Below are 21,627 nucleotides of genomic sequence, written 5' to 3' on the forward strand. Positions count from 1 at the left end.
AACAACACAAGAGAAGACTCTACACATGGACATCACCAGATGGTCAACACCGAAATCAGCTTGATTATATTCTTTGCAGCCAAAGATGGAGAAGCTCTAACAGTCAGCAAAAACAAGACCAGGAGCTGACTGTGGCTTGGATCATGAACCCCTTATTGCCAAATTCAGACTGAAATTGAAGAAAGTGGAGAAAGCCACTAGACCATTCAGGTATGACCTAAATCAAATCCCTTATGATTGTACGGTGGAAGTGAGAAATAGATTTAAGGGACTAGATCTGATAGATAGAGTGCCCGATGAACTATGGATGAAGGTTCGTGACATTGTACAGGAGACAGGGATCAAGACCATCCCCATGGAAAAGAAATGCAAAAAAGCAAAATGGCTGTCTGGGGAGGCCTTACAAATAGCTGTGAAAAGAAGGGAAGGAAAAGCAAAGGAGAAAAGGAAAGATATACCCATTTGAATACAGAGTTCCAAAGAATAGCAAGGAGGGATAAGAAAGCCTTCCTCAGAGATCAATGCAAAGAAATAGAGGAAAACAATAGAATGGGAAAGACTAGAGATTTCTTAAGGAAAATTAGAGATACCAAGGGAACATTTCATGCAAAGATGGGCTCGATAAAGGACAGAAATGGTATGGACCTAACAGAAGTAGAAGATATAAAGAAGAGGTGTCAAGAATACACAGAAAAAGTGTACAAAAAAGATCTTCATGACCCAGATCATCACGATGGTGTGATCACTGACCTAGAGCCAGATCCTGGAATGTGAAGTCAAGTGGGCCTTAGGAAGCATCACTACAAACAAAGCTAGTGGAGGTGATGGAATTCCAGTTGAGCTATTTCAAATCTTGAAAGATGATGCTGTGAAAGTGCTGCACTCAATATGCCAGCAAATTTGGAAAACTCAGCAGTGGCCACAGGACTGGAAAAGGTCAGTTTTCATTCCAATCCCAAAGAAAGGCAATGCCAAAGAATGCTCAAGTTCAGTTCAGTTCAGTTCAGTTGCTCAGTCATGTCCAACTCTTTGCAACCCCATGAACCACAACACGCCAGGCCTCCCTGTGCATCAGCAACTCCTGGAGTCCACCCAAACCCATATCCATTGAGTCGATGATGCCATCCAACTGTATCATCCTCTGTTGTCCTCTTCTCCTCCTGCCCTCAATCTTTCCCAGCATCAGGGTCTTTTCCAATGAGTCAGCTCTTTGCATCAGGTGGCCAAAGTATTGGAGTTTCCAGCTTCAACATCAGTCCTTCCAATGAACACCCAGGACTGATCTCCTTTAGGATGGACTGGTTGGATCTCCTTGCAGTCCAAGGGACTATCAAGAGTCTTCTCCAACACTGCAGTCAAAAGCATCAAATCTTCGGTGCTCAGCTTTCTTCACAGTCCAACTCTCATACCCATACATGACCCCTGGAAAAACCATAGCCTTGACTAGACGGACCTTTGTTGGCAAAGTAATGTCTCTGCTTTTGAATATGCTGTCTAGGTTGGTCATACTTTTCTTCCAAGGAGTAAGTGTCTTTTAATAATCATGGCTGCAGTCACCATCTACAGTGATTTTGAAGCCCCAAAAAATAAAGTCAGCCACTGTTTCCACTGTTTGCCCATCTATCTGCCATGAAGTGATGGGACCAGATGCCATGATCTTCGTTTTCTGAATGTTGAGCTTTAAGCCAACTTTTTCACTCTCCTCTTTCACTTTCAACAAGAGGCTTTTTAGTTCCTCGTCACTTTCTGCCATAAGGGTGGTGTCATCTGCATGTCTGAGGTTATTGATATTTCTCCCGGCAATCTTGATTCCAGCTTGTGCTTCTTCCAGTCCAGCGTTTCTCATGATGTACTCTACATATAAGTTAAATAAGCAGGGTGACAATATACAGCCTTGACGTACTCCTTTTCCTATTTGGAACCATTCTGTTGTTCCATGTCCAGTTCTAACTGTTGCTTCCTGACCTGCATACAGGTTTCTCAAAGGCAGGTCAGGTGGTCTGGTATGCCCATCTCTTTCAGAATTTTCCACAGTTTATTGTGATCCACACAGTCAAAGGCTTTGGCATAGTCAATAAAGCAGAGATAGATGTTTTTCTGGAACTCTCTTGCTTTTTCGATGATCCAGCAGATGGCAATTTGATCTCTGGTTCCTCTGCTTTTTCTAAAACCAACTTGAACATCTGGAATGCTCAAACTATCGCACAATTGCACTCACATGCTAGTAAAGTAATGCTTAACATTCTCCAAGCCAGGCTTCAGCAATACGTGAACTGTGAACTTCCAGACAAACTTTTTGTCTAACTATATAATAAATCTGCTGTTAGGTATGTATTCAAATATATCTAACATATGAATCTCTTTTAAACTCAAGTGAAAATGATTTCCTTGCTGTGGTAAAGTTGGTGTGTGTTTAAATGTAAGAGGAAACATTTGTTAGGCACTATTAAAAATCAAAGTATTTGCTACAAAAAGTGACATAGTGTGCGCCCCTTTTATCTTTTTATAAATGTTAAGTTGTTATTCTGTACTGAAAATTGATGATTAGTGTACATTTAATTTAAGTGAAAATGATCTCTTTGCTACAGTGAGTTTTTTTCTTTTGTTTTTAGAAACTGGACACCCTGAAATTAAAGGTAAAGATACTTTTATCATAGAAAATTTATATTGTAGAACTGAAAAGAAGAATAAAGGGTCCTAGCTTGAAATGGTGTGTATTTTTCTTTTCATGTAAAAATGATGCTTTCCTGTGGTAAATTTTTTGGGTTTTTTTTCATGCCCTTTACTTGTAGCTCAAAGTAAAAATTTTATTAAAGTCTTGGGATGTTGCAGAATTGAAACAAAACACAAGCACTGCTTATATTTATATTGTTATATTTGAAGGTAACCATTAACCGAGGATGATGTATATGACCAGTTTCACCATTTGCTTGGGCACAGAGGCCTTGTCCCACAGTGGGGTATATCCCTTCTCACACTCCCCGCTCACAGCCTGCCAAGCGCCTTCTCTGCACATTGCACCTCTGCCAGATAGCCTTCTCTTCCTTTCCTTTCTCCTCAAAACCAAGGCAACTGCTGAAGAAACTGTCTTCAGAGGAAAGGTAACATCTTTTCACCTTAGATATTTTCTTATTTACTTTTGTAACAGACATCCCCAAATCTTCCAGCTCTTTAGAGTCATCCTTTTCTTCGTTATTCATCTAAAATGACCGCCAGAGGCTTTTGGTCCTCCTGAGGGTTTCTCAGGATTCCTGAGTGACTTTTATATAGCCAAGATCACCCCTGTTCTAAATGGCTAATTTCCACTGTTTCTTTGTATTCCCTCCCTCTTGTCATTTTGCCCTCCAAGGCTGCTGCTGTCCTTTTTCTTTCATTTTGATACTTGTTTGTTTCCTCTTCTTAATTCCTTTCCCCCTTCCCTCCCTCTTGCACTTCCTTCCTTCCTTTCTAGTTTCAGACTTCAGGTGCAAAGTGATGAGTTAGTGACACTCCTCAGCCCAGTGACAACTCCTCACCAGAGATGAGCAGCACACAGTCATCTCTGGTTCAGGAAGGCCCCTCTCTTGCTTCATTGATTCTCCATTACTCCTGTACCTTAGACTCGCTCATTCCCCATAGCAACCACTGTAATGTGATTTAACATGTGTGTCTTTTTGTTCATATACATTCCTATCCAGTGTCGGTTGTTCTCTTGTGAGGGTACGTTTGTAATTCACAGGGTATGGTGTTGTGTATCCTCTGTTTCCTTTTTATCTTTTCACAAAGCATTGCATTTTTAAGACCTGTCCATGTTGTGATGTTTCTGTCTAATCTGTTGCTTCTAACTGCCACATAATGAAACGCTATGTGGTGTTCACCTTTCACAGGTTACTCTCTACCTGCTCAGTACTGGACTCTCAGCCCACACTCACATGCAGCGATGAATATACTCTCCTTAAGGACGTGTAGGAGATTTCTCTGAGGCATCGAGCTGGGCCAGAAATTGTTAGAGTCATTTGACAAACTGGTGCCTGCATATTCTGTGGCAAAGCTGCTCACCTCCACCAATACCACCCCCCAAGGGCTAGCCTCCGCTCCACTAACATTTAGTACTATCCAGCTTTCTGATTTTCCTGGTCTCATACTCTCAAGTGATAGGGCATTGCTTATTTATTTGAACTTTTGGCATAACCAATGATTCTGGGTATCTTTTCACATGCATGCTAGCCTTTTGAGTTCCTCTTCCTTTTCGTCTATCCTTTTGCCAATTCCCGTCTTTTGCCTCGTTTCATATTGGGGCCGCAGTCTTCTTTTTTCTAGCATTCTAGATATTAATCCATTTTCTGTTTTAGACATGCAAATACCTTCTTCCATTCTGTCACCCACCTATTAATTTTGGCCATCGTGAGCTTTGTTGAATACAAGTCTTTAATCTTTAAAGTTTAAAATCTTTATTTAATCAAAGTCATTGATTGTTTTTCTTATGATCTGTGCTTTGGAGCTTTCTGCTTGTCTTGTAATATCCAGTATATGTCAGCTATACTGGACTTTCCCCATCGCCCTTTGTTGAGCATTTAATATGAAGTCTTCTCTTTGGTTTATCTTACTGCTTTTGTGAAAGCTCTGAGCAGAAAATAACCTAGATGTGTAGTGTAACAGATACATGTAAGTCTTCCCCTCCCCAAAACGTGGGAAATACAGTAATAATGCCCAGGACAGCTGCAACAAAGTAACATTGCCTCTCTGGGCTGCAGCCTCATCCAAGACAGAGCAACCTTTTGTGGGAATTCACTTTTGGATGCTCAGGTCAAAGAAATCATGATTCTGTTCACAACTGAAATGTTTCAGGACAGCAGAGTGAAGATGGAATCATCCTGTATAACTTCAAGCCGAAGTCTAAGAAAGAAAAAGAGCAAATCTGTTCTTGTTTTTGTTTAACTTGTGGCTTCTGCATCCCAGATGACTAATAATAACCCTGCTGGATACTGAAACTGATGAATTATTGCATGACCCCTGTTAAGAGATACCTTATTATATACAAAATGCGAAGACCCTTTTTAATGTCAGCTCAGGACTCTTTTGGTCACTGTCTTGAGCCTTCACAATTACCTATCTACAGAAAGGAAATAAGATTATTTTGTATTGTCCTTTTTAAAGGTAGGACAGAGTTCATATGGAAAATTATTATCAAAGTTTAAATGTTTTTAATGATTTAATTTTTACTATAAACATAACTTAAACATTAGAACTTTTGTTTGATTATAGAAGCAGCAGAAATGTTGACTGCTGATATGGATGCAGGTAAGTTAACATTATTCTCTTTTACTAGTGCTTCACTGGTCAAATTTGCATTTTAATGTCATGTGTGTGTATGTGAGTATATATGCATATATGCAATATAATTGATTCAAGAACTAATTTCCTTTGATTTCAATTTAAACAACAACAAAAAAAACCATTACTACTTTTCTTACCATTTTTAAGAAAAACAAGCTTAAATACTTCTTGAGAACTACTTTTAAAATGGGTTAATATATATGGCTTATTTTGAAATGGAAAAAAATAGTCTAGTTCTACATATACAGTTTTTCTATTTGCTATGAGCTTTGTCAGATCAGTTTTGTCAAAGCCAACCAGATTTGTGATCCAGGACATACATTTTAAGTGCAAAAATAATAGATTCTTTTGCAATATTTTAAACCATGATAACAGGAAATCTGTGAAGATCTGTTTTTTGGCCAAGTCTACACTGAGAGCCAAATTTAAACAAAGTATTAAGTTCCTGGGAAGACAGTAACTGATAGGAATTTTTGAGTCAAACTTACATATTAATTCCTGACTTAGTTATTTGTTAGCTGTGTGACCTTAGGTTAGTAACAAGCTCAAATACAAATTGGGAGTGAAATATCTCCCTATTTTAGGAGGATTGAAAACTGAAGCCCATGTAAGACTCCCTTCTGATTGCCAGGCCCCAGAGTTCATCAGCAATTTTTTAAAAATCAGGCAATGAGTGGAAGATTTAGATCTCAAAGCTGCAGATATCAGTCAGAGGGATTTCCAACAAAGGCCCTTTATTTTCTACTCAGGGTAATAAATTAATTTTCAGGTTCAATCCAAGCTGATTTGACAGTCCTCAATAGATGGGGGTCTCCTTCTTAAAGGTACAAGCAGAAATTTAAAATTTATCATCACACTCTTCCCCTAACCCAGTTCTTAGGCTGGATGGGACTCCTCCAAAATCTTTTATCCATATTCGTTCACAACTTCTCTCCCTTGAGGACCTACCTGTTTCTTATGTGCTCAAAGTAATTGACAGTGATATTAATTTTCCTTTCTCATTTGGGACTAAGAAGCAAGTTTACAAAAATTTTCATGACATGATAAAATAGAGCAAGATAGTAAGAAGAGCATCTTATACTTTTACTGTCTTCCTTTGTCATGAATTCCCTTGCAAATTCATGTCTTAAGCCTGACTCTAGCATGCCTCCCAGTGACATGTGCTATGTCTGAGTGCTCACTGAGGAAGGAAACACCATCACATGTTAAGTGGCTAAAAACACAGCCCCCTCCCAGCCTCCTGATCCTGGATTGTCCAGGGATTCCTGGCATGTTACCTCTCAGTGTTAATATGATGATTAAGTGATACAAACTATATACAAAGTATTTAGTATGGGATCTGACACATAGAAAGAACTCAACATTAACATTATTAATGTTAATATTAATATTAGTGAAGAGTCCCACATAAACAGTCTCTAGAAAGTAAGAACTATGAAAGTAGACTGTGGAGTTCTGCTTGTGAACCTCATCCAGAGGTGTCACCCCATCTTGAACTGTCACAGTAGTAATGTCTGGGCGTGTGGCTTCTCTTATCTGCTAGAGGCTGGTCAGTGTGTAACCCCTCAGGCAGCCTCCTTTGGCCACGAGTCCACCTGTCGGTAGAACTTCAGAGAATCAAGCCAATTTTAAGCTTAATTTTTAATATGAAGCCAGAATTTTTAAACAAGGTGAATAGCATCCAAAATAACTTACTAATGAATCTGGGCTGCTTCATATTAGTTGTGACTCTGCTGTTTTTGTGGCATAGATAATCAAGAAGTTTGCCCAGAAGGTAGTGGTTTCAAAAATCATAATGATACAATCTCTTCTTTTCTTAAAGAAAGAAAATTTACAAAGTCATTTTTGCCTAAACTATCTTGTGGAGTTAAAAACAACATGCACATTCGAAGGAAACGAGTCGTAGGAGGCAAGCCAGCAAAAATGGTAAACCGGCACAAAAAGTTATAATGTCATTTCCCAGGAGCCGCCCAAGTTTGGGGAGGGGGAGCGGGGAAAGTGAGGGGGAGGGATGGTAATTATTAGAGACTAAGAACCTTGCGATGGAAATCTTCAAGCCACCTGTCTGGCAGAATGGCAGTGACCACATGAGTGTCTTTACAGGGAGAATTCCCGTGGCAGATGGCAATCAAGGAAGGAGACAAAATCCACTGTGGGGGAATTTACATCGGTGGCTGTTGGATTCTGACTGCTGCCCATTGTGTCAGGTAAAAAAAAAAAAAAAACAAAAAAAAAACCCTCTCCAATAGATTCCTGATTTCTGAAACAATGAAATTAGATAATAGAGGTTATGATAAAGTTGAATGATAAAACCTATGTAAGAAAAATCAGTAAGTTCCACTCTGTTGTCTGCTAAACACCTCTCTGATGTTCATGATCAGGAGTCCAGAGGCCAGTTGCTCAGAACCCAGTATGTTGCCCACAGACCAAGTTGTTGACTTCAGCTGGCAAGGGCAGATGGAGCCTGTAGGCACTGAGTTGTTTCACTTGGCTCATTTGCATGGGTCAAGGACAGAGTTCTGAATTCTGGCTTCAGTTCTGACCTTTAGAATGAATGAAACACCATGTATGGAGTACCTCTTACAGACCCGATACTGTGCCCAGAGCTTTCATAGATGTTATTTTTGTTTTAACATTCTTAACATTCTCGAGAGGCAAATATTATTCCTCCCATTTTCTAGATAGGCGGACTGAAACTAGAAGTTGCATAACTTGGCCAAAACAACACTACAGGTCTGCAGCAGAGCTTGGGTGTGTGCTAAGTTGCTTCAGTCCTGTCCAGCTCTCTTCGACACCATAACTGTAGCCACCTGACCGTAGCCCACCAGGCTCCTCTGACCATGGGGTTCTCCAGGCAAGAATACTGGAATGGGTTACCATTTCCTACTCTATGGGATCTTCCTGGCTCAGGGATCGAATCTGCGGGTCTTGTATCTCCTGCCTTGGCAGGCAGATTCTTCTCCACAGTGCCACCTGGGAAGCCCAGTCTGTAGCAGAGCCAGGGTAAAACCAAGGTCAGCATATGTGACAGTAACTTAGATGAAGGCCTGTTTAGAAAATCTGCAGGTGACCCAAACTTTAGAGGGACAGGAAATCTGTTGAATGACACCCATAAAAATCCTCATGGATTGGAGCAAAGCACCAAATCTTGTTTCTTCCTTCTGAACGACCCTTTTCCCTTGGCTTCTGTAACGCAACGCTCTTCTGGTTTTCTACCTACCTCTCTGGCCACACCTTCTCTGCCTTCTTTGCAGCTTCCTCCTCCAGTGACTGAGCATTATGGCTCAAGTGAAATACTGAAGTTCCTCAATGTATATCCTGGCTTCGTCTTCTCTTCTTACTTCTTCTTTCTAAAGTTATCTGCACTTTAAAATACCGCCATATGCTGACACAGTGATATCTCCAGTCTAGCCCTCTCCAACCCTGACCCTACAGTACACTATCTTGGCTGTATAGAAGTAATAGTACATAAAATTCAAAAGGTCTAAGACTGAGCTCCAGACTTCCCTAGTGATCCAGTGGTTAAGACTCCGTACTTCGAATGCAAGGGGATACTAGTTTGATCCCTGGTCGGGGAACTAAGATCCCACCTGCCCCACACTGCGGCCAAGAAATTAAATATAAAAAATAATAAGACTGAACTCATGATTTGCCCCTTCCCCCAAATATTGTCCTGACCTACTGTTTCCTATCCCAGCAGATGGCAACACCATTCATCTAGCTATACAAGGCAGAAATTTAGAAATGATCGCATTTCATTCCCTCAACCCTACCACACAGCTCAGCTATATATCACCAACTCCAGATGGCATTTAAAAATTTTTTTTAATTTTTAATTGGAGGATAATTGCTTTACAATGTTTTGTTGGTTTCTGCCATACATCAGCATGAGTCAACCATAGGTTCACATATGCCCCCTCCCTCTTGAGCTTCCCTCCCACCCCATCCCACCCTTCTGGGTTGGCACAGAGCACCAGGATGAGTTCCCGGCACCATATTGCAGCTTCCCACTGGCTGTCTGTTTTACACACGCTAGTGTATATATTTCAATGCTACTCTTTCGATCCGTCCCACCCTCTCCTCCCCTCGTGGTGTCTGTAAGTCTGTTCTCTATGTGTGAGTCTCTATTCCCGCCCTGCAAATAAGTTCATCAGTAGCATTTTTCTAGATTCCATATGTATGTGTTCATATACAATATTTGTTTTTCTCTTTCTGACTTCGTTCACTCTGTGTAACAGGCTCTAGGTTCATCCACCTCACTAGAACTGACTCAAATGTGTTTCTTTTTATGGCTAAGTAACATTCCATTGTGTATATGTACTACAATTTCTTCCAGATGGTGTTTTTAATTGCCAGTTATTTAATTCTCAAAGTCTCTTTTTATCTCCACTATTACCATGCTCCCACCTCTTTTCTGGATTATACCATCTGCTTCCTAATTGGCTTACCCACATTCACTCGGCATATTAAATATTTATTAAGTAAATTGAATGGATGAACAGTTAACCTTTGAACAATATTCAGGACCTCCGATCCTGAAATATAACCAAAATTAATATGAAGCACAGCATTCTTAGAACACTGAGTGTAAATAAAAACATCCTAAACACCTCATTAGCTCCTAGGACACCACTGTTTAACAGTAAGGTGTTTCCCTGAGAAGGTGATGTAAGCTGTGCTGTGCTTAGTTGTTGAGTCATGTCTGACTCTTTGAGGCCCATGGACTGTGGCCCACCAGGCTCCTCTGTCCATAGCGATTCTCCAGGCAAGAATACTAGAGTGGCCATGCCCTCCTCCAGGGGCTCTTCCCAACCCAGGGATCAAACCCTGGTCTCCCGCATTGTAGGTGGATTCTTTACTGTCTGAGCCACCAGGGAACCCCAAGAATACTGGAGTGGGTAGCCTATCCATTCTCCAGGCGAGCTTCCCGACAGGAATCAAACCAGGGTCTCCTGCATTGCAGGCAGATTCTTTTCCAGCTGAGCTACCTGGGAAGCCCAAGAAAGTGATAGTAGATGCCAAATTTGCTGGAAACCACAAAATGAAAATTGGTAAGAAAATGGAGGGAGGCGTGAGGACAGGCAATATTTAACCCATTCACCATTTCAACCAAATTTTGAAACAGCTACTGTGTTCCAGATACAGTACTCAACTCAGGTATCTTTCTGTAGATGAATAAGACCCAGTAAAGGTTCTTGAGCAAATAATACAACGCAAAGTTAGGATGAAGTCAGTTTTAAAGGTTACAGTGATGATCCCAGGTCTTCACCCCAGGAACCTCTAGGATCCTGTGCTCTGACTCCCCACTTCCTCAAGCACATTCCTGGCTAGATGCTCTCTGGTTTCTGCTTAAATATCCTCAATTCCCACACTCTTACTTCGGAGGTAGCCAACTCATTCTACTGTTGGCATCTCTGGTAAGTAGTGAGACCTTTATGTCCCTAATATTTAGCAGGTAGATGAACTATTCCTTTCTACACTTATCCACTGACTTTAATTCTGTCCTAAGACAATTTCATTGCAGTGCTTCATGGCAGCAAGGATTTAAAAAATCTGGGAAAATGAAAAAGCTCCTTAAAAGGGGAGAATTTAAAGATGAAGCATCAGAAGTCCAATTTATACTTGCTTCCCCCTATCCCAACTCAATATATTTTCCGCCTTTCCTATCTGTTACAGAATCAGCAGAATGCATCGTTACCAAATATGGACATCATTTACAGACTGGTTAAGACCTGGCTTTCAGACGGTTGTTCACTCAGTGAATCGAATTATTATCCATGAAAACTACAATGGAACTACCTACCAAAACGACATAGCTTTGATTGAAATGAAAAAACGCCCAAACGAAAAAGAATGTGTATTGAGTAAATCCATCCCTGCCTGTGTCCCCTGGTCTCCGTACCTATTTCAACCTAATGATAAGTGCATCGTTTCTGGCTGGGGGCGAGAAAAAGGTATGTTTTACAGTTTGTTCGTCAGAATGCAGGGGTTGAAAAATGAATAGGAAGAGAAAGGCATAGGAGCTAATCTCCCAGGGTTCAGAGAGAAACAGTGCATCAAATCCAGAAAAGTGAGTGTCCAGCCAGGGCCCCCTCCCAGGCAGAGGACCTGTGTGGGGACCCAGCACCCCAAGCTCTGGGCACCGAAGGGCCTTGTGCTTGCTGTACTACTCTGCTGTCACCATCATGAGATTCTCAGTCATTTTTGCAGTGGCCTCACCTCACATTTTTAATTTTTAAAATTAAATTTAATTTGGCTCTGTGAATTATGTAACTGATCCTGACCCAGAGTTTCAAGGATACCTATACTCTGCGATAGTGAAACATCCATTGAGGGGTAACCATTCACCAAGAAAAAAGCAGAGTGACAGGGGACATCTAACATGAACTTTGGGGATTGGTTGGAATGACATGAATGAAAGATAAAATGTTTTTCAAAGGTATTGTCACAGTATGTGCCGAGTCAGTGATCCTATAGTCTTCCCCTCTCTTCTCTGCCCTCCCCCATTCTCTGTGCCTCACACCCCAACATCCCACAAAGAGAAAGATAACATAAAGAATTTATCCTTTGAGCTTCTAAGATGACTTGAGGTGAACATTCATATGAATAAGAGATTTACTTTGCTTAGGGGCAAATTATTAGAAGAGACTTCCCTGGTGGCTCAGACGGTAAAGCATCTGCCTACAATGCAGGAGACCTGGGTTCAATCCCTGGGTCGGGAAGATGCTCTGGAGAAGGAAATGGCAACCCACTCTAGTACTCTTGCTTGGAAAATCCCATGGATGGAAGAGCCTGGTAGGCTACAGTCTGTGGGGTCGCAAAAAGTCGGACACGACTGAGCGACTTCACCTTATTAGAAAGACCTACTAAATTAGAGACAGATTAGAATTAATTTAGACAGTACTTGTCCCCTCATCTTGAAGTCAGCCTAGAAATTTAGCTTCCTTTCGATCTCTTAAACTTTCTTTGTAAATAGCTTCACTGCATTTGCCTAACAGACTCCTATTGCAACACACTCTTTATAACTGCCACATGGAAAAGTATAAAGTGAAAGTTACTCAGCTGTGTTCGAGTCTTTGCGACCACATGGACTATTCAGTCCGTGGAATTCTCCAGGCCAGAATACTGGAATGGATAGCTATTCCTTTCTCCAGGGGGTCTTCCCAACCCAGGGATTGAGCCCAGGTCTCCCACATTGCAGGCAGATTCTTTACCAGCTGAGCCATGAGAAAAGTGTAAAATATGCATACAAATGAACCTGAATTTATAGTATGTTTGAATACCCAAGACTTACAAAATGCTAAAATTTTATTAGTAATTAATTTATCCAGAAAGTATTATGTTCTTTTATTTGTTCTTTTTTAAAATACCAACATTTTATTTTATTTTGGCTGCACTGCATGGCTCACCAGATCTTAGTGTCCCGAACAGGGGTTGAATCTGGGCCCTCGGCAGTGAGAGTCCTAATGACTGGACCACAAAGGAATTCCCTGTTTTCTTTTTAAAAAACTTATTATGTACATTTATATGTGATCACAAAAGTAGAGATAAAAGTATAATAAACCTGATTTTCACCATGCAGTTTTCAGTTACCAACATTCCCCATTCTTGTTTTAGCTCCCTGAATCAATCACAAGCACAATAGGATAATAGGAAAGTTTATTTATAAAGGAGTTAATAACAAAGTGAGTGAGAGGTTGGGGAACCGCAAGGGCTGTGCAGGAATCCAGGTCAAACAGTCCCAGAACTGAGTCCTTTCCTAGATCTGAAGGTATAAGGTGAAGAAGTTACCAGAAGGAGAGTCTTGGGCACAGCAAGCTACCTTGCGAGAAGCAATGACCTCGGGTTGAAGGCTATAGCCAGCCCCAGTCTCATTATCCTCTCTCCTTCCCTGCTTCTCCTTTTGCTGAGTCCTTTGTCGGAAAGCAGCTGGAAACCAGGGCCGAATTCACTCTTCCTTGAGGCAGTCCCTCCAGCCCTCGGGATAGGGGGCGGAGCATTGAAGGGTGGAGAAAGGATTTGAATGACAGTAGGAGCTTATCAACTTATTCCCCTACGGTGAATTTATTTTTTTCCCCCTGGAGGATATCAAATCAAATCTCAGACACCATGTAATCTCACCCACAAATATGCAGTCTTTACCAGGTGAAAACTTAAAAAAACAAAACCAACCCTTCATCAGTTCAGTTCAATTTAGTCGCTCAGTCATGTCTGACTCTTTGCGACCCCATGGACTGCAGCATGCCAGGCCTCCCTGTCCATCACCAACTCCTGGAGTTTGCCCAAACTCGTGTCCATTGAGTCGGTGATGCCATCCAACCATCTCATCCTCTGTCGTCCCCTTCTCCTTCCACCTTCAATCTTTCCCAGGATCAGGGTCTTTTCAAATAAGTCAGCTCTTCACTTCAGATGGCCAAAGTATTGGAGTTTCAGCTTCAACATCAGTACTTCAAATGAACATTCAGGACTGATTTCCTCTAGCATGGACTGACTGGATCTCCTTACAGTCCAAGAGACTCTCAAGAGTCTTCTCCAAGACCACAGTTCAAAAGCATCAATTCTTTGGTGCTCAGGTTTCTTCACAGTCCAACTCTCACATCCATACATGACTACTGGAAAAACCATAGCCTTGACTAGACAAACCTTTGTTGGCAAAGTAATGTCTCTGCTTTTGAATATGCTGTCTAGGTTGGTCATAACTTTCCTTCCAAGGAGTAAGCGTCTTTTAATTTCATGGCTGCAGTCACCATCTACAGTGATTTTGGAGCCCCCCCAAAATAAAGTCTGACACTGTTTCCACTGTTTCTCCACCTATTTGCCATGAAGTGATGGGACCGGATGCCATGATCTTAGTTTCCTGAATGTTGAGCTTTAAGCCAACTTTTTCACTCTCCACTTTCACTTTCATCAAGAGGCTCTTTAGTTCTTCACTTTCTGCCATAAGGGTGGTGTCATCTGCATATCTGAGGTTATTGATATTCTCCCGGCAATCTTGATTCCCACTTGTGCTTCATCCAGCCCAGCGTTTCTCATGATGTACTCTGCATATAATTTAAATAAGCCGGGTGACAATATACAGCCTTGATGTACTCCTTTTCCTATTTGGAACCAGTCTGTTGTTCCATGTCCAGTTCTAACTGTTCCTTCCTGATTTGCATACAGATTTCTTAAGAAGCAGGTCAGGTGGTCTGGTATTCCCATCTCTTTCAGAATTTTCCACAGTTTATTGTGATCCACACAGTCAAAGACTTTGGGATAGTCAATAAAACATAAGTAGATGTTTTTCTGGAACTCTCTTGCTTTTTCCATGATCCAGCGGATGTTGGCAATTTGATCTCTGGTTCTTCTGCCTTTTCTAAAACCAGCTTGAACATCTGGAAGTTCACGGTTCACATACCGTTGAAGCCTGGCTTGGAGAATTTTGAGCATTATTTTGCTAGCGTGTGAGATGAGTGCAATTGTGTGGTAGTTTGAGCATTCTTTGGCATTGCCTAATAAAAACAATTCCATAATATCATCCAATAACCAGTTGTGTTGAACATGCCTTAATCATTTACAAAACATTTTTACAGATTATTTCCACTGGGATCCAAAGTCTACATGTTGCATTCAGCGGCTATTTTTCTTAAACCTTTTAAATCTAGAACAGTTACGTCTTTATTTAAAATGTATTTCTTTTAAATAAATCTGGGTCATTCTTATTTTAGAATTCCCACACCTTGAAATTTGCTGATTGTATTCATGACGCAGCATTTAACATGTGCTCCTATTTCACGTATTTTCTATAAGCTAGTAGATTTGTTTTTATACGTTGGCTTATTTATTAATCATCACGTTTATTGAGCCCTAACTGTGAGTGCAAGATAGTAATGCTAAAGTGCTAGAATCTCACTGATGAAAACCATGGACATAGCCAACAAACAAGAGGTGCTAAGGCTACAAAGTGGAATGACCAAGGTCAGCTCTCCAGGGACTGACAGTGCAGAGGCGCCATCAGACAGAAGCGCCACCACCAGGCAGCGGACTGTGAGGGAGGCTTCAAGGAGCGTCAAAACAAGAGTTCAGGGGAGGAAACAGCGTCTGGAGGCTCAAAAATCACTCGTGTGTTACAAGAGCTCCCAGTTTTGGAAGGCTTATCCTGAGTTAGGGGAAATAATAACTTGCTAATTTTTGGAAAGCTCTTATCCTAAAGAAGGCAGTCATCTTAAGATTAACTTGAGGGACTGCCCTGGTGGTCTAGTAGCTGAGATTCTGAGCTCCCAATACAGAGAGCCTGGGTTTGATCCCTGGTCAGGGAATTAGAACTCACATGCCACAATTAAGTCCCAGTGCAGCCAAATAAAGGAGTTTTAGTTGCTAAGCCATGCCCAACTCTGTGACCCCCATGGGCTGTAGCCTCCAGACTCCTCTGTCCATGGGATTTCCCAGGCAAGAATACTGGAGTGGCTTGCCATTTCCTTCTCCAGAGGATCTTCCCAACCCAGGGTTCAAACCCAGGTCTCCTGCACTGCAGGTAGATTCTTTATCACTGAACCACCAGGGAGGGCCAGCCAAATAAATAAATAAAAATAAATATTAAAAGAAAAAAAAAAGACTAATGTTAAGTATGACTTGAAGGAGAAAAAAGAAACTCTTTCCTGATTTGCCATATTTGTTGGAGGAATGTGTTAGAAAGCATTCGTTTCTCCCTCTGTTTCCCAGAAGAGAAGAATATTAGCCCACAACAACTTGGGTAGGATCTGTGGGGGTGTTCTTTCAGGGTAAACCAGAGGTCTCTGTCCCCAGGTAGAGACAGAGATTTGTAGATTAATTGAGGAGCCAAGTCATTTGGCATAAAATTTTTATTGTATAATGGAATTACTGAGTTCATGCATTAATTACATAAATATTTATTAAGTAACTACTTGGTACCAGCATGAGGCTAGGTGCAGCAGTGAATGAATCAGGTCAGGCCCAGCCCCTGCCCTCCTGGAGCACATACAAATTGCTGTAGGGTGGGAAAAAGGAAGAGGGGAGATGGGACAAAAATTCACTTCTTATACCTGAGGTGTATGAATCTGTGTTCTTAGCTTTCTCATCTTCCCTGGACTGTCAATCAGCAACAGCTCCTGGTCATTCTCTTTCCTTGGACCAAGTTCAAGTCCCAAATCTGTGACTTAAAGGGAAATACTAAATCTTCTTTCAGTCACTTTCAAATCATTTAGGAGATGCAGTTCCTCACAGACACAAAAACTCATAGATACCAATTCCTTCATGTGTATTGTCATTTTAAGTTTTTGTATTTAAAAGTTGTTTTCACTCTAACAAGGACTTTCAAGCAAATAAGGGACTATAAGAAGACTGGAACTATTTATGTGAGAAGACCCTGATCACAGATTTCTAGCCACCCCCCAGCCGCACCCCACCTCACCACTAGACTCAGTGACCAGAAGGAGGCTATCCCATTCATTTCACAGTGTACTGTCCTAGTCACTCAGTCATGTCCAACTCTTTGTGACCCCACGGACCATATAGCCCTCCAAACTCCTCTGTCCATGGGATTCTCCAGGCAAGAATACTGGAGTGGGTTGCCATTTCCTTCTCCAAGGGATCTTCCCAACTCAGGGAGTGAACCCTGGTCTCCTGCATTGCAGGCAGATTCTTTACTGACTGAGCCACCAGGAAAGCCCATCTCACAGTACCCAGGCGAGATATTCCATAAGGCTTCTTGACTATTTTTAGAAAGACAATTATAGAAATGGGATACGAGCAATGTATGACTAAATTTGCTAGTGAGTTCTCCTCAAAAGTTTACATTTGTATTAAAGAATATATATATTCTTTATGTTCCTAATGGTTTACTAAATTATGAAAGTAAATACTTAGATTCCTCATTTGTAACTTCTAAATGCCTCTTTGTTTCACTTTGTTTAGATAACCAAAAAGTATATTCACTTAGGTGGGGTGAAGTTCATCTAATAAACAACTGCTCAGAGTTCTACCCAGGTCGCTACTTTGAAAAAGAGATGCAGTGTGCAGGTAAGCACGAGGTGGCTTCTGGGAGATGTCTCCATGGTCCCTGCCAAACACCTTTGTCCTCCCCACTGAGTCACCACCTTGTTCTGGGCCTCCAAGCTTTTCCTTTGGCCTCTGGATATAAAGATCCCCTGGAGAAGGAAATGGCAACCCACTCCAGCATTCTTGCCTGAAAAATTCTTTGGACAGAGGAGCCTGGCAGGCTACAGTCCATGGGGTCGCCAAGAGTCAGACACCACTTAGCAACTAAACCACCTCTTTTAAGTTTTTGTATTTAAAAGTTACCTTAAGGTACCTTAAGGTAAAAAGGCTGTTACCTTATCAGACTCTTTCAGTCCCTTTCCCTTAGCTCAAGTTCCTGCAATCTAATACCCAGAGGAAAAATCTTCTCTAAGCCATTATACAGCAGTCCAACAAGGTGATTAAGAGCACAGACTCTGGAACCAGACTGCCTGGGTTTACATTCCAGTTCTTACCAATTATTACTTTGTGACCTTGAGCAAGTTTCCTCACCTGCAACATTGGTGATCTTAAGAGATGAGAAAAGTGAGATGCAGAGCAGTTATGCAAGTTGCCCCAAGTCTTATAGGGGCTTCCCTGGTGGCTTAGTGGTAAAGAATCCACCTGCAATGCAGGAGACGCAGGAGATGCGCATTTGATCCCTGGGTCAGGAAGATCCCCTAGAGAAGGAAATGACAACCTGTCCCAGTATTCTTGCTTGGGAAATCCCATGCACAGAGGAGCCTGCCTGGCTACAGTCCGTGGGGGGTCACAAAGAGTCAGACACAACTTAGCGACTAAAATCAACACGACAAAGTCTTATAGACAAGCAATGGTATATTCAGGCTCAAAGCCTAAACTTTTAAGTAAAAGTCCAGAGGATCTCATTTCAAATGCGTCCAGTTGGAAGTCAGCTCTCCCCCCTTAGAAATCCCTTTGGCTTCTCAGGACCCCTGCCCCTCCCTCCTTCAATATCCCAGGGACGCTAGTGCCACCACCTAACACAACTACATCAGTTCCTGCTTCTGGTGGTGACCCGAAGGCAGGGTGCCAGCCAGGGCAGGGCATTTAGCACACTTTATTGAAGTCACTTACAAACAGTAGGTTATAGAAAAAGGCAGACTTATGGACATCCTGTAACTTCCTGGATGCGTCTGTGTGCTCAGTTGCATCCAACTCTTTGTGACATTTTGGACCATAGCCTGCCAGGCTCCTCTGTCCATGGAATTCTCCAGACAAGAATACTGGAGTGGGTTGCCGTGCCCTCCTCCAGGGGATCTTCCCAACCCAGGGATCAGACCTGAGTCTCCTGCATCTCCTGCACTGCAAGCAGATGCTTTATTGCTGAGCCATCAGGGAAGCCCCAACTTCTTGGATACAGCGTTTAAAATCTTGGAAAGTCACAAGAGTGAGAAGAAAGTAAACAGACCATTCCCTGTGCTCCCCCCACCCCACCATCTTAAAAGGGAGCTAAGGATTTCAGAGCACAAAAGGAGAGAACAGCACACAATCTACCCAGGCATGATTGCACAGTTAAGAGGATAAGCTCAGAAGTCTGGCTACCTGGGTTCAAGTTCAGGCTCTGCCACTTATTAGCTGTGTGACCCTAGACAGGTTCATTAATGTCTCTGGGCCCTTATCTCATATTAAAATAGGTATACTAATGATCCTTCCCTCATAGGGTTGTGATGGGGATTAAAACAGTGAACAATTAATACATCTTAAGCACTCAGTGAGTACTGCTGCTACTGCTGCTAAGTCGCTTCAGTCATGTCCGACTCTGTGCGACCCCATAGACGGCAGCCCACCAGGCTCCCCCGTCCCTGGGATTCTCCAGGCAAGAACACTGGAGTGGGTTGCCATTTCCTTCTCCAATGCATGAAAGGGAAAAGTGAAAGTGAAGTCACTCAGTCGTGTCTGACTCTTCGCCACCCCATGGTCTGCAGCCTGCCAGGCTCCTCCATCCATGGGATTTTCCAGGCAAGAGTACTGGAGTGGGGTGCCATTGCCTTCTCCATCAGTGAGTACTAGGTACCCCTATTATTTTTCCACTCAGCCACTGATGCTACTTTGAGATTGCCATCTCATTATGAAATATGCTTCCACAAAGTAGAGGAAGCAGGAGAGTACTTGCTAAACTTGGAGAATGAGTATTAATAAAAGACTCAGTATTTTCCAACCTGCATTTCCACAACTCTTTGGGCCTGCTCTGTAAGGGAGCCCATTGTTATTGCCTGTTAGGAAAATGTAAGAAAGTCAGTGTTTGGGACTTTGCTGGAGGTCCAGTTGTTAAGACTGCACGCTTCCAATGCAGGGGGTGGGAGTTCAATCCCTGGTCAGGGAACTAAGATCCCACATGCCACACAGCACGTTCAAAAACTACAAACAAAAAACTTGAAAAAAATAAAAAGAAAGTCCGTGTCAGTACAGGCATTGGTGGAAGAACAGCCTTGACAATGGAAGTAAATGTGTGATTTTCTTTGTCCCTTGTCTTCCTCAGGTACAGATGATGGCTCTATTGATGCGTGTAAAGGGGACTCTGGAGGCCCCTTAGTCTGTCAGGATGTCAACAACGTGACTTACGTTTGGGGTGTTGTGAGTTGGGGTGAAAACTGCGGAAAATCAGAGTTCCCAGGCGTTTACACCAAAGTGGCCAATTATTTTGACTGGATTAGTCAACATGTAGGAAGGTCTCTTATTTCTCAGCACAACATATAAAACTATGACCTCTCTTCTCTCTACTCTTTTTCTCTCAGGAGCTCCATTTTAATTGAAATGATACTGAATAATTAGTACTTCTTCAAGGAAAAAAATACAGGCGGTTTGATGGGACATTTTTTAAAGGTCTCTACAAAGTTTATGCCATTTTGCAATTTTGCTGTATAATTCTCAAATAAATATTTCAGTCAAGCATATATATTTTATTTTATTTATAAGAGACCTGGATAATCTGTTCATTCAGGAGTGCTGTATGTTTTTTTTTAAGACTTGTGTATTTCTTTTTTGACTGTGGGTCTTTGTTGCTTGCTGCATGTGGACTTTCTCTGGTCGCCACGAGTGGGGGCTACTCTTCATGGCGGTGCCCTGGATCCTCATCACGGTAGCTTCTCATCTTGTTGCGGAGCACATGCTCTAGGCGCAAGGGCTTCAGCAGGTGCAGCACTGTGGGCTCAGTAGTTGTGGCCCACAGGCTTAGTTGCTCCAAAGCGTGTGGGATCTGCCTGGACTAGGGATTGAACCCGTGTCCCTTGCATTGCAAGGTGGATTCTTAACCCCTGGACACCAGGGAAGCCTGGGAGTGTTGTATTGACTGTACCAAGGTTTAGCAAGTGGAAGGACATTGGATTCCCATAAGCCCGGTTCAAACCCCAACTCTAACACCTGCTCATGGCTTGGCCCTGGGCAATTTACTATCTTTTTTGTGCCTCATTTCCCACTTTTAAAAAGGAAACTGGAATTTTGAGAAAATGAAGCTACATGTTACAGAAAAACCGTTGCCATAATACTTGTCACAGGACTATAATGGACCGCACAGCTCTTGTCCCACTTTTCTGTTTCTTTAAGTATTCAAACTTTCTGTTCCCTATTTCACAAGTCCTCCTTAAATCCCACCACAGTCCAGCACCACACAAATCCGTATTTCCAGCCCTGGCCTTTCCTAAAGTCCGGACTGTGCATCTCACCGAGCACTTAACATGTCTCCTGGGTGCCTGATAGCATTTTCAAAGAAAGGCCAACCCCAAACTCTACCCCTATTCTTCAACCCATCCTTCCCACCTTAGTAAATCCCCTGTGGCCTCAGCGTACACTGGGCATGCAGTTGCTCTCTATCACGTGAGCCTCCTTTAATCTCACCACAGCGCTTGTCATCACCCAACACATTCTGTTTTCAGTTATCTACCCCCTCCCCAAACACCCACCACCCACCACCCCACAGCCCCCACTACACTGCAAGACACAGGAGACTTTGTCTTCTTATCAGCATCCCTAGCACTTTGTCCATGAACAGTGCTCGCTGCTTTTACTATTATTTTCTTTTTAAGGGCAGCTATCAACATCCTGAAGACAGAGGTGTATTTTTTTCACATAAATATTACCTTTAAAACCTGAGAGCCAGAACCAGTTCTGGATAGCTTCCAGTTGTATTAATAATAATAATATGAATGTCCATTTCTACATTTATTCCAAAATCAGTTATTGCCCAGATTTTTTTTCCTTTTAAAACTTTTAGTAAAATAAAGTTTTTTGTTTGTTTGTTTTTACCATTTTAACCATTTTGAACTGTGCAGTTCAGTG

The 21,627-nt window shown here is 42.0% G+C and overlaps 1 protein-coding gene across 1 annotated transcript in view; it reads left to right on the forward strand.

Moving 5' to 3' along the window:
- The window catches only part of CFI (complement factor I), a 50,313-nt gene extending 30,076 nt beyond the window's left edge, over positions 1-20,237 (forward strand). The window contains exons 10-16 of the mRNA XM_070372918.1: positions 2,613-2,636; positions 5,245-5,280; positions 7,139-7,242; positions 7,420-7,523; positions 10,993-11,270; positions 17,230-17,334; positions 19,832-20,237. Coding sequence (XP_070229019.1) covers positions 2,613-2,636; positions 5,245-5,280; positions 7,139-7,242; positions 7,420-7,523; positions 10,993-11,270; positions 17,230-17,334; positions 19,832-20,049 — 869 coding nt within the window. The 3' untranslated portion in view covers positions 20,050-20,237. The remainder of the gene's footprint in view (positions 1-2,612; positions 2,637-5,244; positions 5,281-7,138; positions 7,243-7,419; positions 7,524-10,992; positions 11,271-17,229; positions 17,335-19,831) is intronic.
- The last annotated feature ends 1,390 nt before the right edge of the window (positions 20,238-21,627 follow it).

Source organism: Bos mutus, chromosome 6 (assembly GCF_027580195.1).
Source record: "Bos mutus isolate GX-2022 chromosome 6, NWIPB_WYAK_1.1, whole genome shotgun sequence".
In the NCBI taxonomy this organism is placed as follows: Eukaryota; Metazoa; Chordata; class Mammalia; order Artiodactyla; family Bovidae; genus Bos; species Bos mutus.